The sequence below is a fragment of the Henckelia pumila genome, chromosome 1 (genome assembly GCF_033568475.1).
Source record: "Henckelia pumila isolate YLH828 chromosome 1, ASM3356847v2, whole genome shotgun sequence".
In the NCBI taxonomy this organism is placed as follows: Eukaryota; Viridiplantae; Streptophyta; class Magnoliopsida; order Lamiales; family Gesneriaceae; genus Henckelia; species Henckelia pumila.
Window position 1 is genome coordinate 83,797,686 of NC_133120.1, and position 18,396 is coordinate 83,816,081.

At 31.4% G+C, this 18,396-nt stretch overlaps 1 protein-coding gene across 1 annotated transcript; it reads right to left on the bottom strand.

The window, feature by feature from the left end:
• Positions 1-394: 394 nt before the first annotated feature.
• On the bottom strand, positions 395-6,842 carry LOC140881128 (ABC transporter B family member 1). The gene is made up of 10 exons (XM_073286189.1): positions 6,041-6,842; positions 5,900-5,954; positions 5,635-5,810; positions 5,351-5,551; positions 5,011-5,270; positions 4,599-4,915; positions 4,277-4,500; positions 2,823-3,196; positions 2,016-2,730; positions 395-1,924 (listed from the first exon to the last, which is right to left on the bottom strand). Exons 1-10 carry the CDS (start codon positions 6,488-6,490, stop codon positions 665-667), a joined length of 4,032 nt encoding a protein of 1,343 aa, XP_073142290.1. The 5' UTR covers positions 6,491-6,842; the 3' UTR covers positions 395-664.
• Between the last annotated feature and the right edge of the window lie 11,554 nt (positions 6,843-18,396).

The window sequence follows — 18,396 nt, forward strand, 5'->3', positions numbered from 1 at the left end:
CTACAGCGGATATTTACTTTATATGATTGTTTTTTAGATCAAAATTGTATATGTACTTTAAAAAAAATTCATCTTTAAAAAAAATCCCCATTTTTTTAGGTTGCTTTTGTTTGGCCTGATAGCATTAATAATTCAATTCAGTTCTAAATTTGTGTATTAATTATCTATCATGCATTAACCAAATAATTAATTATTTATTATCATCCACCAATAACATAACTAAATCAAATTACAATATCTTTTACATCTCTCTTTTTATATTCACTGTCTTTGAAAAATTACAATTTATTACTTTCTCGCAAATTTAATTCATCAAATCAAATATATTATTATTTATTTAATATCATTCCATCTCCTATTCAAATATTTAAATAATAATAACAACAGTTCACCAATCCAAAAAATTGGACTCTTGAACTTTATAACCACCAACAATGATTTTCCCTACTCAAACTTCACAACGATCAAGTAAAATTCAGAAATTAATTTTGAAAAGCTCACATAGCTTTGCTTGAAACACATTAATGCAGTGGAAAATATTATATTTAATACACAATTTTATATACTATATAGTTTCAAAATATATCAAAAATCGCTTGCATGTATTTGATGTTAACTTGTTTCAAGAACTAATAATATCCTTTATCTTCCGTTACCATTATATTTAATCTTCGCGAGAAGTCGACCCCGACACCATGCTCACAGCTTGGCCATGCGTGAATCTCTGCAACTGAATCATACGTGAATATATACCCTCGGGATAGTTTTTCAACAGATGAGAATGTGAACCCTGTTCCGCAACTTTCCCGTCATCAAGAACAGCGATAACTTGCGCGCTTCGTATAGTCGATAATCGATGTGCAACGATGATCGTTGTCTTTCCCGCACATATCCGCTCCAAAGATTCTTGTATGCACCTTTCTGATTCTGTGTCGAGTGCACTGGTGGCCTCGTCGAGGAGAACTATGTCGGCCTTCCGCAAGAAAGCTCGGGCGATGGCAACTCTCTGCTTCTGTCCTCCAGAGAGCTGGACCCCCCTTTCGCCCACGGATGTTTTGTACCCGTCTGGCAGTGAGGATATGAATTTGTGTGCGTTTGCTAGTGTTGCTGCCTCGATGACCTCGGTCTCGGTGGCGGATTCGTGCCCGTAGGCGATGTTTTCGTAGATGGTGGTGGCGAATAGGCATGGTTCTTGTGGGACAACGGATATGTGCCGTCTAAGGGACTTGAGGTTGTATTTTCTGATGTCCTTCCCATCGATCATGACACGGCCTGATGAGGGCTCGTAGAATCTTTGTACGAGTGCAATGACTGAGCTCTTACCGCAGCCACTAGGCCCGACGAGAGCAAGAGTCTTCCCAGCCCTGGCGCGGAGATTGAAGTCCCGGAAAACGGAGACATCAGGCCTGGTGGGATAGGAGAAGTCCACATGCTTGAATTCCACCTCGCCGCGTAGCCTGTCTGGTATGGGGGTTGAATCAGGCTCGTCTGGCTCGATTTCAGTTTTTCGGTCCAGAAGGTTGAACACAGAGCGCATGGCTCGGCCACCCTTTATGAAATCAGGAGCAAGAGTCAGTGTCTCAGCAGCACCATTGGCAGAGACCATGAGGACCATGAAGACACGGATCGTCTTTGAGAAGTCGGAGATTCCATGCTTCACGAGCCAAGAGGCGTACCACAGACCGAGGGCGTAGGACGCGTACAGCAAGAACTGCGCGATTCCATACCCGCTTCCAGCAATCTGTCCCTTCCAGAAACAGCGACGCAATGGCGACTGGAGGCTGGAAATGAAAAGGCCAACAATCTTGGATTCCGAGTTAAAGGCCGCTACAGTTCTTACATTAGAAACAGCTTCCCCAGCTAGCTGCGTAGCCTTGGCGTGTGCAGCTTCAAGATCCCCAGAGAACCCATTCATGAACATTTTCTGTCCAAATAGCATTAAAATCATCACATAGTCTTGTCAAAGAACAGTGCTGACATTTCAATTATCAGATATATCCAAGATGTGTACTAACCTGTAAAACAGTCGCAGCAACGACGAGAGGAAAAACAGCAACTAGTACAAGGGCAAGGCGCCATTGCAACACAAAACCAGCTGTGCAGGCAACCAGCATTAGCGCGGAGTTCTGCACAATGACCGAGATTCTGTCCCCGATTGCTGACCTGACGTTATTTGCATCAAGGGCGAGCCTCGAAGCAACTCTCGAGCTTTCATTCTCTTCTTGATCAAACCAGGCAATTTCATTTTTCAGCACCGCTTCTAACATCTTTTCTCTAACACGTTTTGTCAAGTTTTCTCCCACGACATCCCAGAAGAAATGTTGTAATGTGTTGAAAATCAGTGCAGCCGATGACACGCCAATCAAAAGATAGCAATATTTTGCGATTTCCCTGATCATATAAGCGTGATCAGGATTGTAGTAGACACTAAGAACAGCGCTTAGAACATATGCAAAGAATGCACTAAGCGAGCCACACACTATAGATCCTATAGAACCGAAGAAAGCGTATAGAAATTCAGGAGAATTCATCTTCGCCAGCCGCCAGAATGAACTAGCCTGTTCTTTGAACGCCAGCTTTTCAAGACGATAATTAGGATATGGAGCCTCCAAAGAGAGACTAAAGTCAGAGGTTGAGAAGTCAGATAATCTCCTCGAGTAAGGTGATCGACCATAAGAAGAGTTTCTATTGATTATCGGTGAGCTAACAGAGTTTCGCGCACTTGAAGGCCTGCAGATAAAGAACTAAAACACTATGAACACTAAATTCTAGAAGAAAATTTGAAAATTTATCTCAAAACGCGAAGGGGACGACCAAGAAACCTTGCACTGCTCTTTCTTGCATTGTTGACAGAAGCTTCATGAGCCGCTTCTTGCAGTTTGATAAGCTTGGAGTACACGCCGTTTTCTCCTTTAGCAAATAGCTCTTCGTGGGATCCAATTTCGGAAATGCTGCCTTGCTGTAGTACAGCCACGAGATCAGCCTTCTGTATAGTTGAGAGGCGGTGGGCGATTACTAGAGTAGTCCTACCGATCATGAAACGGTCCAATGCTTCTTGCACCAGCTTCTCGGATTCAGAATCTAATGCACTAGTCGCTTCATCCAGCAGCAAGATTGCTGGATTCTTGAGCATTGCTCTTGCTATGGCTATTCTCTGCTTTTGTCCACCGGAAAGTTGCAATCCCCTCTCCCCTACCTGTTACAGTATTGAGTTAGTATAGCTTCCTGTGCAACGAATCTCAGTAGGCAAATAAAGCTGTGTTTAAAGAAAAAAAAAATGGATTCACGAAGTTCATGCTATGGTTCATTAAATTAAATTTCTAATTACACCAAAATTACTGCTGTTCATTCTGCTTTCTCCACGAGTTATAAATAAAAACCATGTCATGCACAAGAACTTATGACTCGAAATCGTTTAACTTTGAACTAATGCATGTTCAAAAACTTGCCACATCTCGATTTCATACTTGAATGTTAGGCTGATTTTTAATTGTTATTTTTACCAAACATGCCATTCAATCAGTGGTACAATGAATATATCATGAAAAAAGCAGACATCTCACGTTCGAAAACCCAAAAGTGTGGGGATCCATGGCCAACTTTGTAATATGTTTTTGTCACGTATTGAGAGTGACACGCAAGTTTATATGAAACATAAGCTAGAGGCCGGATCGGAATCCATGTACATCATTGGTTATTCGATGTGCAGCCATGATTAAAATAGCTGAATTTCCAACCCATTGTCCGACGGGTCCGCGAGCTCGAAACATGACAAAATTCATCACCGTGTCAATCCATATCTTGACAAAAGAAACACAAAACATCACTATGCCCACTACTTCAAATCATCTAATACCTAAGCATAGTAAATGCACAATAAGTTCCAGAGCACTGTCTTTCCCTTTCAACTATTAGAAAGTACATGCATCATTTCAACTCTTATTTTGACGCATTAATACGAGTTTGAGTTGAACTTAGCGATTAATATTTTTGTTCTTTTTCCACAAGTGTTTGGCTGAAAGATACAGATTACAGGTACATGTGGCTGAAGATGATTATACTCCAATAGTGACCGGTTCATGTCTAAATCAATGGTGGTCCTTGAAGCAAAGTTCTAATTTGCAACTAAAGAGAGATTTCTTATCCAATCAATTATCTTGATAGGACTCGTGGGACCTAATAATACTGGTTGGATGAAGTTTAATGTTGAGTCCTGATTGCAAGAAATTCATGAATTCATCGATATTTAGGTAATAAAAAAAAACTAGCATGTGACCTGAGTATCATAGCCATCTGGTAGTTTGACAACAAATGAATGAGCGTTTGCAACTCGTGCAGCCTCTTCTACTTCGATCAAACTGGCGTCGGGACGACCCAAAAGTATGTTTTCTGCAATGGTTGTGGCGAATAGAGCCGGCTCTTGGCTCACCAGACCAATCTGCTGCCTCAGCCATGTTAGCTTCAGTTTCTTTAACTCATGCCCATCTAATAGGACTTGTCCTGTAATAAATTTGTCCACGGAAGATTGTAAATGGTACATGAACAAACATAAGACATGATTCGGTAAAATTGCGATGATGATGGTGTTGATTCATCACCTGAAGTGGGATCGTAAAATCGTTCGATGAGGGATACGACGGTGCTTTTCCCAGACCCGCTGCTTCCAACTAGAGCTATCATTTTGCCGGCCGGAACGGTCAGAGAAAAGTTGCTAAGTATTTTAGTTTCTGGCCTTGAAGGGTAGGAGAAATCCACATTCTTAAGCTCTAATTGTCCAGTTACTGACTCTAATTCCAAACCGGATTCATCGTTTCTGTTAACACTTGGTTCATGATCAATAATCTGGAAGATTTTTGAAGCTGCAACTCTTGCCTTCGCAAATGCAACCATGCTTGGAGCAGACTGGCCTAAAGCACTACGAAGCAAGAACAAGATTAGGACAAAAACCATAGATTAAAAAAAGACCAGATTTTTCAAACAAATAAATCATCAAAATGGAGAAGAACTTACAGCCCACCAATCATTACTGCAAACATCGTAGCTATTGCAAGCCCTCCGTTGGTGAAATGGTGCCGAACCAAATATCCTCCGTACCAGAGTAAAAGCGCATAACAGCAAAAAACAGTGAAATATGTAGCTCCAAGTCCAATTCCCTTGGCAAATCCAGTCCTGTAACCAGTTCTTTGTGCAATCTTGAGTGCTGCGGAATAGGCCTTCAATGCTCTTGACTCGCCCACAAATGCCAACACGGTCCGAATTTGGACTATTGTCTGCAATTAATTTTTCAGTTCAGCATATCTTTTTACAAGCAACTATATTCAGATTCAAGGACTATTCATAGTTTTCTTACCTGTTCCGCAATATTCCCTGCTTGTGACAGAGCTTCCTGGCTCTTGCCAGAGAGCTTGGATAAAGTTGCTGTATGGATTCCTCCAATTACAGCTATGAGAGGAACCACAGCAAGAGTTACAAGTGCTAGTTGCCATACTGCGGTAAATCCCACCACAAATCCAGACACAAATGTCGCCATATAATGCAAGAAATTTCCTAGCTGAAAATACAAGGTCGAATGAAAAACTGGAACTTTTTACAATCATACACAAATCATTTCATTTTTCTTCTTTTTTACTTCACCTTTTCACTTATGGCATCTTGAACCATTACTGCATCAGTGTTGATCGCGGAAACTACATCTGATGTTCGAACTTGGGTATCAAAGTACTGAATATCTTGGCTTAATGCTGCTTCTAAATACTTGATCCTCATCCTCGTTGATTGCCTCTCCCCGGTCCACATCCAACATGATATCTCTGAAACAAGAACCAATCGAATTACCTTGCAATCAAGGAAACGAATGTTCGAGAGCAAGAAAACGAGTCACTTTTTCCCCCAAATTTACCTGCCCATGAAGATGCCCATATCGCAGCTCCCACTACAAGAAAATAAAATGCATACTGCAAATAACCATCAATACAAAGAAATAATAAATCAAACTTCTTCATCTTTGTTTCAAATAAAAAAAAACCATTAAAAAGCTAACCTTCAAAACTTCTTGTGTCATCTTATCGACATTGTCCGCATTGGAGCCAAAAGAATTCACAAGATCAGCAAAGAATCTAAGGAACAAAGGCAACGAGCTTCCATGGACAATGGCACCAACTGTTCCAATACTCATCAGAACATAATCCAACCCATCTGCAAACCTGAAAAGCTCCCCAAACCCAACAGAAACCTGCTGGGTTCCGGGCTTCTCCGCCTCTCCGTCACCATCTTTCCTCTCCTCAGAAGTCGACACTTCCATTGCCGCCACCGTCTCTCCTCTCTCCACAAAATCTTGTGAGAATCCTTCCACTCTGTTAACTTTATCGTGTGATTTAATAGAAGAAAGACTGTTCTCCGAGTTAGCCGACGCAACAAGCTCGAGGCCTTGCATTTCAGACCATTTCCATTGCTCTATCGCCTTTATCTCCTCAAAATCTTTTTGTGTCATTCTTTTATTCGCTTCACAGATTACAATAAATCCACCCCCTTGATTATCTTTCCATCTTTTTCAATATTTTAAAGCTCGTGTTTTTTTTTCCCCTTTGTACATATAAACTCTCTTTGTCGTCTTCAGCGGCTCCAATGTCCACACCAGTTATTTTTACCCACCACCCCTTTTATGTTTGGCAAGAAAATTGGTCGTCTGTCTATTTGTTAAAGTTTCCTTTTTTACAGTTGGGGTGACAGTTGCTTTAACCTTGCTATGTAACTCCCAATTCAAAAGGTTGGAAAATAAAGAAGAGACATGAAAAATGACAGATGAAGGGAGGATGAGGCAGGCGAGGGAGAGAGAAAAGGCAAGAAAATTTTTGGCACCCGACAAAGAATACTGTGTGTAAACTTGAGAGGTTGAGTTTTTGACCAAACATAGAACATACTATGGAATGTTAAATAAATAAATGACTATGAATTATGCACCGTCACTTGTCAATGGTAAAAAATATATATATTTCATTTTATTTTTTTATATCATTTTTTTTTCAAAAAATAAAATTGAATGCTGTGAAATCATATTATTTCAAAGTCAATTCGGGTTCGGTTTTGTCAAACTTAAATAGTATCTTGTCTCGATTTCATGCACAAGCAACTTGTCTAATAAGTCTTTCATTAATGTTAACTAGTATTTGATGATCGCGATGTGTGCATGTACATTCCGTATTTTTTTTAAATAAAAACAAAAAATTTAACATTTTTGTAAATAAATAATCATAAAACGCAATAGATAATTTAGATATACCAGTGTTTTGATGGGTATATAATATTTTTGTAATTAATTTGATTTATATTCGAATAAAAGTAATATCTTAGTTGTAAAAATTATCGATGAACTAAACTGCAATTTGAAATATCGAAATTTAAAAAAAAACAAAAACTTAAAATATATATCACACAAGGACAATGTTAGTATTAAAAAAAGATGGTGTTTAAGGGAACATATTATTTATATATAGGAAAAGATATATTGTATAAATGTGGATGACATTTTCAAAAAAAAAATAGCAAAGAACACAAATTAAATGTCATTTTGCTAAATAAGAAATCAACTAATGGCTAAAAAATAAGAGGTAAATTTTTTTGTTGAAAATTAAATTATGATTACATGATATAATCGTAAATTCATCTCAAACTTAGTTAAATTAATTGAAAAACAATTAATTTAAGGGCTTGTAGATTCATCATAATATAGTAAAATTACCTTTAATAAATTAAACGAAGTTGACACCAATTTAGGAAGTGTTTGGTAGACCTTTTACAAAGTGCTTCATAGCTTCTAGCTACATGAAAGTGTTTTTGACTTTGAGTATCTGTGAATGTTAAATTCTGTTTTAACTTCTATTACATTTATCCATAAGCAAGAAGCAAAAAATTTGATTTTTTTTTTGCTTCAATTCTTTTTTGTTTAAGGTATAAAATTACAAATTGACATTTATATCCTTAAACTCAACATATTACATATGCTTTTAATTTTTTAATGAAATATTTTTTTTAATTTTACATTGTTATTAAAATCATTTATTTTAAATATATATTTCATTTTAATAATTTTTTTGTACATATCTTGTATATTTATACAAATTTGTGTCCTTTTTTATATTTTATTTTTATTAATCTTATATTTTTTTAAGTATTCATGTTATAAAAAAATAAAATATTTTTGATACAAAATTCATAATGTAATAATATAACTCATTTTTTATAGTGTGTGAGTATCAAAAATTAAATAATTAAATAAGGACATGGTTGTCATTTAATTAAAATTAAGTTTGAAAGCAATTAATTTCCAAACACTAAACTTTAGCTTGTATTAGCTTTCAACTTATATTTCCAAACACTCTCTACTTTAGCTTTACCAACTTCAAAATAATATCTACAAAAATCACTTTTAAATAAGTAAAAGTTATCCAAAACACTTCTTTAGTCAATTTAAATGTAGTGTTTGAAAAAGTTTCTAAGAAGTACTTCTCAACTTTTCCTTAACAAAATTTTGAAATTTTGTGAAATTTTATTAAAAAAAATCTTAGAAATATTTCCTATAAATTCTCCTACTACCGAAGTCGAGATTCGGTTAAGTTGGAGCTCGATTATCATATATTAACTTAGTTAGGATTCAATTAGATCGCAATCGAGTTTAACTCGACCTCATCGGAGTTCTTGTACAAAAAAACGGCGTAAAATAGTTAATTTGTGTTGGATTATTTACTTTTTCATCTTTTTACACATTAATTAAGTTAATTAATTAATTGAAAGGGTCTAAAATATTTGGCTTATGGTACAAGTTACGTTACAACTTACAACTTAGAAGTCGGGTGAAAAAGTCCATATTCAAACCTTTTTGATCGTATTTCTCCTACAAATCCGGCGGGCTTTCTCGTACTTCGTGAACCTCTACACTTTTATTTTTTCTATTTTCGATTTATTTATTATTATTATTATTATTATTATTATTATTATTATTATTATTATTATTATTATTATTATTATTATTATTATTATTATTCGCCCTTAAATAGGAAAAATAGGATATTTCATTAAAAATGCGGAATTAAATAAAGTAAGATTTTCACTACCTTAAGTAGTTTCGGTTTTGTTTCTTAGTATTTGTTTTCTTTGTCCTTTTTTTTTGTTGGCTTCTTATATTTATTTTTCGACAAAATTATATATATCGAGCCCAAGCAATTATTGATTTAACGTACACTAGATGGGAACCATTAGTTTAATGGATAAGTTCCTCTTTTTTATTTATCAAAAGCGTGTTCAAGTTGATAAAATAAATGATTATTTGTTTAATGATTATGAGCTTACATACTAAAATCATCTCGAGCGAACATGTCACACAAGGTTTACTTAGTGTGTATACTTTGACTAGCATGTTTTACAGACCATAACGTTAGTTTGACACATCATTATAAAAAAAAGTTTATCTTTTTTGTGGTTTATATATTTATAAAAATTAATTAATATGAATAAAACGATTTATAACTAACCGCATATGCTACCAAGATGCGTAATATTATTTTAAAGGCAAAAAAAAAATACAAATGAAATAGTCACAAATGCCAACTATGTCCCAATAAAATGCCCACTAAATTTTGTCCACAAACGACCCTTTTATCTTTAAGCTCCAATTTGTCGAATAACACAACACATGATTCCACCAAAATCAGTTCATTTACCTAATAAAGTCTTAAAAGCAAGTACAACATAATACACCCACGATTAATCAGAATTTTATTTTAATCAATTATTTTGATTCGCCCACACCAAATACATATATATGTGTGTATATATGTATTTGTTACTTTTGAAATATAATTTTGATTTTTAGATATATTGTTTATCATTTTTTTAATAGTATAACAAGCTACAAACTTTTTATGCATCATTTTTTTTTATATAATGATGATGTTTTAACATGTAATAGTTATTATTCGTTGTGCATTTGGTAAACTTTCAAACTACGTGATAACCTGCAACCAAGTTAGACAATTAAAATATATTTTGTAGGTTCCACGTGACAAACTCGTTCGAGAACAAAAATTAGTAATTAAAATCGAACTCAACTCTTTTTTAAAAATATATATCTTTGTAGAAGCATATATATATATATATACAATCCAGTCAATACTAGAGCAAAAAAAATAGTAAGAGTGTGTGATAAATTTTAAAAATAATATTTTAATTATAAAAGTAGATCTTTCATAAATCCATAAAACGAATCAACCATGTTCATATTTGCAATAAAAAAAAAAGTAATATTTTTTAGATAAAAAATAATATTTTATCATGGGTGACTCATTAATATTGAAGATCTGTCTCACAAAATTTATCCGTGAAATCGTCTAAGTATAATTTTTATATAATTATAATAGGATTTATGACTTGTGAGGTTTTTTTTTTTTTTTTTTTTGACAGAGACTTGTGAGCTTTTCAAGCTTTCAGGCTTCAAGGTCTCAATTCGAATTTTAATATATAAAATTTTTTGAGCTGGAGTTAGCAACCAAATAACAATATAACATAACATAATATAATATATATAATCTAAATGAGTTTTAACGACTCATTTAAACAATATGATTTATATATTCTCAATTAAAATATAAACAATTAAATCAGTCCTTGATCAATGCAGTGATCAGCAATATTTTAATTGAGAACATATAAAGCAAGCGTGAATCTGATCTGACTTGGTCTGCAAGCTTTTTGGAATCGATCCTGGATATATAATTCATTTTTCATATTTAATATTAACATTCATTTAAATATGTTTAAACTCAAAAAAATTTCTATAACTATTTATTAAGGAAAAAGTCCTTAATTGCATGATCTCTTGGTATTATAGCCTTAATTTCATGTATTTATCTATTTTAAAATTTCAAATTATTTAAAAAACAAAAGAGTGAGAAATAACTAATATAATCTATTTTTTAAAAAAAAACATATAATTTATTATCTTTCAAGTTTCAACTACTTCCTATATTATTATTCTTAAGTTAAAAAAACCCTTTCATTTTTTTGTTATCATAATATATTTTTTATTGAGATTAATTTTAATTAAAAAAATCAATTTTTCATAACGAAATAACGTAAGTGTGCAAATACGCTAGTATATATAAAAAGTAAAAACACACACAACCTTAGATATACTACAGACCGAAAGGAGCACAAATGATTTTCATTTTCCGGCAAAGCCGGGTAAAATATTAAAAGTCCCCCGAGTTAACTTCAAAATTCAAATTGAGGAAGAAATAAGAGTGAAAATGGAAGGTAACATTTGACTCCTCAATTCATCATCCATTCACATCTCCTTTCCAACAGACATTATTATTAATTAAGTTGGTCACATCCTAATAGTCGGTTTTGTGTACACCTCCAATCCACATCCCCAACTTCTGAATACTTAAACCATATACATATGTATAATATATTTTTGATATTGTGAACATCTACTGTCAACATCGACTGAAGTGACGTCCATCTATTGAATGTACAGAAAGTCATATCAACCGGCAATCACATAAGTGTCAAAGCAGTTGATGTTCACTGCATGTCCATGCATCACATCGGTCGGTTATATGTGTGCGCCAATGAAAAAGTTTTAAACAAAATTTAATTTCAAGGATCGGATAACCGAGACTCGTAAATCGAAAGTCAAAGCAGAGAATTTTTAGGGATATTTATAATTAGTACTGATTTATATAAATTGTTTTTAATGTCTCGTTGAGAGGGCACTAGCTTGTGAATTTAAAAGGGATGTCAAAGTTTGGAGTTCTCCATTCTGAATTCTCACTTCCAATGCAGAGGGAAATCAATTCAAAGTTCAAGAACAAAAAGAAGTAAAAATAATACTCATCAAGCTTTCTTTATTTTCCATCACTAGCTGCATTGACCATTTCTTTGAATTGATTTTTTTAAGAAAAAAGTGTGGAAGATAGGGCAAATTGCATTCTACACCTGCGCAGTATTTGGTACAAGGGATTAGATAAGTTTGTGTGTGATAATTGATTTTATCCATTGTTTGGTAGGATTTTTATTAAAACAAACTATTCTAACCTAGAAAGGATAAAATTGTGTTATAGTAGGTTAACTAAACTCTCCTCCCACCCTAGTATTACTTATCCTTGTTTTTATCTTACACATAAATTCCATAATTATCATTTCCCTCCAACTTAAAAATCACTCATCCAATAAAATATAAATGATATTTTTGGCAAAAAATTTTAAACCATTATTTAATCTTATTTCTAAAAATCAAACCAAACACAATACTATTTTTGACATAAATTATCAATCCTTATTTATCATGTCTTTTATCATTCATTTAATAATCATTCAATAATCCTAACAATTGAACCAAACAATGCGCTAGTAGAAATGTAAAAAAAATAAATAAATTACAAAATCCCTCGCATAAAATTGATGGGCTTTTACATCCAGGTGGTTTAAAAAATCAAGCATATTTCAGCCCTGTATTTTTAAAATTAAACATTATATTTACCTTATTTGTAAATGATTTTATTGATACAAAGTTCAACTTATGTTCTCTTTGAACAAATACTTATAAAACATTTTTTACAAAAGTGTTTTTTTACAAATTTTTTATAATTTTTTTAAAATTGTTTTAAGAATACTATGTGTTTGAACAATAATTATGTAAAACGTTTTTACAATTAAAAATTAATATTTTTTGTTTTTATCAATGTTTTCATAACCGGATCGGTGATCGAACCGGTCTACCTTAAAAAAACGGTCAAACCGGTTCGACCGTTTTAACCGGACGGTCGGACCGAAAAACCGTTTATATAATATAATATAATTAATAATATCTTTTAAATTTTAAAAATCTAAAAGATGTACATAAATAAAAATATATATTTATCATATTTTAAAAAATAAATAAATATATTCAAAATATTAATTATAGTTATATATACTATATTTTTAAAAATAAATTAATTAATTAAAAAATATATAATAATAGAAAAATAATATTTTTAACGAAGTACAAATTTCAAATAATCATGTGTATATATATAATAAAATATTAAATTAAGATTTAAAATTAAAAAAAAAATCAATTTTTTTAAAAAAATAAAAAAATTCGAAAACCGGTTCAACCGGTTTTCTGGCCGATTCTTGGGACCTCTTGGCTAGTTCTTGGCCGGTTCGATCGGTTTTGACCGGTTCTTAACCGATTCTGAGCGGTTGAACCGTTAAAACGGTTTTTATGGGTATTTCGGACCGGACCAGTGACCGGTTCTCGGTCGAACCGGTCGAACCGACCGGTTCGGTCCGGTTTTTAAAACACTGGTTTTTATTATTGCTTTCAATTATAAAAACATAAAAATATCATAATTGTTATTGAAAAGACTATACTTATATAAAAAAAAATTAAAAAAATTTCAAAAAAATTATAAAATATTATTTAAACACATAATTTAATTTGTTTTCACTTATAAAACACTAATTTTTTTTTTGATATATTATCCAAATAAAACTTTAGCTGTTTTTTTGTGACAATTAAAATAAGTTATAATCTTGGTGGAAGTTATTAATGCATGTCCTTCCAAGTTACTTGTACCTCTCTTCAAATTAATAAGTGTCATTTTTGGCCAATCACATTATTTCCCACAATTGATTAAAGTAACAATATTCATTTTACACAAAACTCTCTTTATTAATAATGTAACATCATCTTTGATGCATACACTTTACCTATCCCAACTAAAAACAATTTATCAAAATTTAAAAAATAATACCAATTCTAATGATATCTCGTTAAATTATTTACGACATATTAAATATATAATTCACCAACAACCAGACGTGCTGCAAATTAAAATTGCATCCTAGAAAAGTTGAAAACTCAGCGGTCCAGTAAATATGTCCATCGATACACATGTTATTTTACTTTTTTAAAATATATATATATATATATATATATATATATATATATATATATGAATATTGAAAGGTATATATTAAAATTTCAATATATACATGTTCAATATTAATATTTTTAAAATCTAAAATATCAATTTTATCATAGTACTTAATTGTTAAAATTAACTCGAAATCATGTCCAAGGATGTATGAAAAACAATCATTATATAATGTGAACAATCACGTAAATTTAATTTTTTTTCAAAAAAAAAATTTTGGTTATTTCAATTTAAAATTAATTTATATTTATTTTAGTTTCATTTCATAGTTTGTAAAATATATTGGGTATTAGGTCAACTGTCTCCACAAATCCCACCAACTATTTCGAGAAAATGTAGTAATGATTCATTGGCCACGCTTTCTTTCCATTTTTAAATGCAATGCATGTTCTCTATTATATATTTTTCTCACCACATGATGAGAAAAAAATTAATATTTAAGCTAGCTACGATGGACATAACATAAGATGCTAGCTAGATCAAAGCCCTGATTTTAAATTTAACTAAAATGAAATATAATATATTATGAGACCGAAATGAACGTGCTTATTTAAAACAAATTGCATGAAAATTAAGAATTTTGGTACAGTTGGTTCTCGATCGGCTTGGTGGTGGGATCCTCGTGAAGAAGAATAAAATCCAATTTTTATAAGTTTTAGGTATCCTTAACCGTGCATGGCAAACTTAACTTGAACTAAATTAAACTAATAATATTACACACACAAATATTTTTATAAGTGGATCACACACACAAATTAACTATTGTTAGATCCTTTGAAGTCAATTTTGTAATAAAAATTTCTGTTCCGACCATTAAAAAGAATTATATTTATGTTCAAAGTATTATTTTCCGTCACAAATGTATCGTTTTTGTCGATTATGTTATAGAAAAAAGCATTGTGTAGTATATGTTGATTTGAGATGAAAGTATTGTTTTTATGTAAAAAAATATACTGTATAAAATATGTTAATTGGAGTGAAATAAATGTTATGATTTTTTTTGTCAAAAGTATTATTTTACGTACATTATAAGTGTAAAAATGGTCGACCTGTGATATAGATGAGATAGATATTTGATTAGAAAATTGTTATATATGTGTATGTATGTTATTATATGACTCTAAATATTGGTATATTCACAAAATTAGAACTTGTATGGTAATAATGACTCAAATGGATGCGAACTGTTTTGTAAAGATCGAGTTGGTATCCGATCCCCTATAATTTTATGTAATGTGCATACTATGCCTTAACAAGTGTACTAAAGTTGACCTTTCGATAAAATGGCAAAAAGAGCGAGTGAATCATTTGTATTTGTGATTTCATGATCAATGGATCCAATGATAAAATAATTTTCCGAAAAAAGTGATAATTTAATGATTTTAACTTTCAGAGTTTGATATATATCATCATCATCTTTATTACGTTGTATATATTAAAGTTAATTAAACTCCCATTAATATTAAGTATTTGGTGTGTTGGTGAAACTTTCTATATTTATCCTCGTAACTTCAAATTCTACAATTGTCACTTTCCCTAATTTTCCTCCTCAATCTCTTCTTCTACCCTTCTATACAAACCATTTCAAATTAAATCAATCATACAGTGTTAAAAATTATAATAACCAAATATTATTTTATTTATATAATAATTATACTCACACAACGCAAGTGTGCATACGTTGCCCCTAATTATTATTTCACAAAAATCCGGGACGATTTCACTTGTAAATTTTATGAGATGAATCTTCAATACCCATATTATTTTTTATGTCAGTACTTTCTATTATAAATATAAATATTATTTACGTATCTTACAGATAAAGGTTTGCGTGACCATCTCACAAGAAACATAATACTCTTATTATTAAATTTCATAGTGGGAGGTGGAAAGTTGTATCCAAGCGTGAAAATGTGAGTATGATTATGTATGTTCATTGATTGTTTTTGTGACCACTTTTTAGCATCTTCCATGAGAGGTAGGCCCTCCATAAACCTTTTTTGTCTTTTTAAATTTTTGAATTTTTTTACTGAGATTTATTCTTTTCCAGTGATCCTTTAAAATAAATATTTAAACAAAGATTTTTTTTTTGCTCCAAAGAATATTTATTGGCCACTTTTTCTTTTTGTCAAAGCATGGCACACCGTCCCGGCTTTGATTGTACGGACAAAGATAGTCATACTTTGTCTCACTTTTGGGCCTGGGGCAGGTAACAAAAACAAGAACAAAAAAAGTAAATTAATTTTTTATTTTAATATATATAATTAATTGTGGATCTAGAAATTCAGTCCACAGAAGATGTCGCGAGTTCGAAATCAATTATAACAAACTTTATTCCAACTCCGAAAAGAAAATCAGTCTAAATGTTTTGGAATTTAATTTTTCTGAATTATCTCACATAGAAATATAATGATATATATGATAATTTAGTAGCAATACTTTTTAATTTTCATAATTAATTGGATTGTTGAAGCTCGCAAGCCATGACAAATTCAGTTGTGTTGTAAGTATATCAATTGTCATATACTAAACAGGTAGAATAGAAAAATCCTCTTTAAAAGATATATAATATTGTGTTTTGGATAGATGGATTTTATTTAAAAATGAAGATTTAATTTGAAGAGGAATTTGAAAGATAGATTGAAAACGACACGTTTCTCGGGTGTATTTCGAATGGATCATAACTAACATTGTATCTACATAGAGATCCGTCACCTTGCATAAATTCCTAAAATTAACATAATTACAACTCGTAAAACAAATCTTTTTCACAATCATTACATATTTAAAATTATAATAATAAAAATATATTATTGTAGCGTAGCAAACTCTAAATAAGTGATTATGAATTTTTTATTTACAGCAAATTTGTAAATAAAAAATTCATAATCACTTGTTTTAGAACTTGCAAATACTACCTATATATCACGAGGATTTTATCAAAAATTTTATATCATTTCAAATTTTCGTATTATTATAATTGGTTCTATTTGTTTTAACCAGAAAAAAAAAAGGAAAAAAAATCTCTAGGTCACTATCAATTAGGCAATGATCGATGCACCTAAGTCACCCATTCATGAATCAAATGTCTTCATAAAAGTCAAGCTTGCTTAGCCCAACGGGCCATGCCCCGATACTAGATTTTTATCCAACATTTTTTTCCCCTTTTTCTTTCTTTCTTTCTTTCTTTTTTTTTTTTTAATCCATTTTTTTATTTTTATTTATCCCTTTAATAGAATACTTCGATTTTGGGTTATTGTTGTTGTTTTTATTTCAAAAAATATATATTTATGTCTTTCAAACGTCTCATATATTAAATTCTAGAAACTTCATAGTAATTAAAATATTTGAGACACACATTTATTATAATTTATAACTTTTTGTGAAACATAAACCGTGTGACCCTACAATTAAAAACCATAACAATATGCACGCAATCGCACGTGCCCGAGAACCTAATGTATACAAAATTGGGTGTGCACATCCTTTTAATATTAATAATTAATAAAACATAAAACGTGGTAAAATTTTTATCGTAAATAATAAAATAAAATTGTGAAATTCCAAAGAAAAATGTGCATTCACTACCAATTGGCCATATATGTATGAAATCTTTCACCGAGGCGCACATTGTCAACGAGAGCCCGACAATATATAGTGACTTGAAACAACTTCGTTTTCAAACTTGTATTCAATTTGTGTGCTTCAAGTCAATTATCAAAGATTTCAACCCACAAAAGTCGTCGTTGATGTATGATAGATCATGGGATTCGTTTTTCATAAAAATCCTTGAAATCGAGATCGTAGAAAATCGATTAAAAATGTTGATTTAAACAATATTTCATCTGTCTCATTCAATTATAAGTTTGCATGTGTTTTAATACTGTGTGTGAAAGTGTTTGGAAATGTAAAATCATAAAACAATTTCTCATTTCGTCATCATTTAATGAATATTTTAATAGAGTAAAGAAAATTTAATTAATAGTTCACGATATTGATTGAATAAAGATTAAGGGATGTCTGAGAGAACTTTTAAAAAATATTTCTTAGTTTTTTTCTTAACCAAATTTTGAATATAAAAAAGATTTCTCAACTTTTTATTAACAAAATTTTGAAAGGTAATTTTATAATTAAAAAATGACGTCATTTAAATATATTTATATTATATTTAATACCGAATGCGATATTTAAATTCTTTCAAAAAAAAGAGATTGTATAATCATTTTTTTTTTGTTATCTTTGTAACATCCATTAAAATTAAAGATAATAGTGAAAACTCAATGTTTTATGGGAATTGATTTACGTTGTAAGATAATTTATACTAGCAACCACGCACATACGTTATGTGTGTAACGTAATAAATAAACATGATATATTTTTAATGTGCAATGAATTTTGAAATATAATTTAGTTG

Coding starts and splice junctions, on each gene's coding strand:
- LOC140881128 (XM_073286189.1), bottom strand. CDS start 6,490: ATGACACAAAAAGATTTTGAGGAGATAAAGGCGATAGAGCAATGGAAA. Junction 4,501..4,598: donor ATTTTACGATCCCACTTCAG/GTGATGAATCAA, acceptor AATTTATTACAG/GACAAGTCCTATTAGATGGG. Junction 3,197..4,276: donor CAGATGGCTATGATACTCAG/GTCACATGCTAG, acceptor ATACTGTAACAG/GTAGGGGAGAGGGGATTGCA.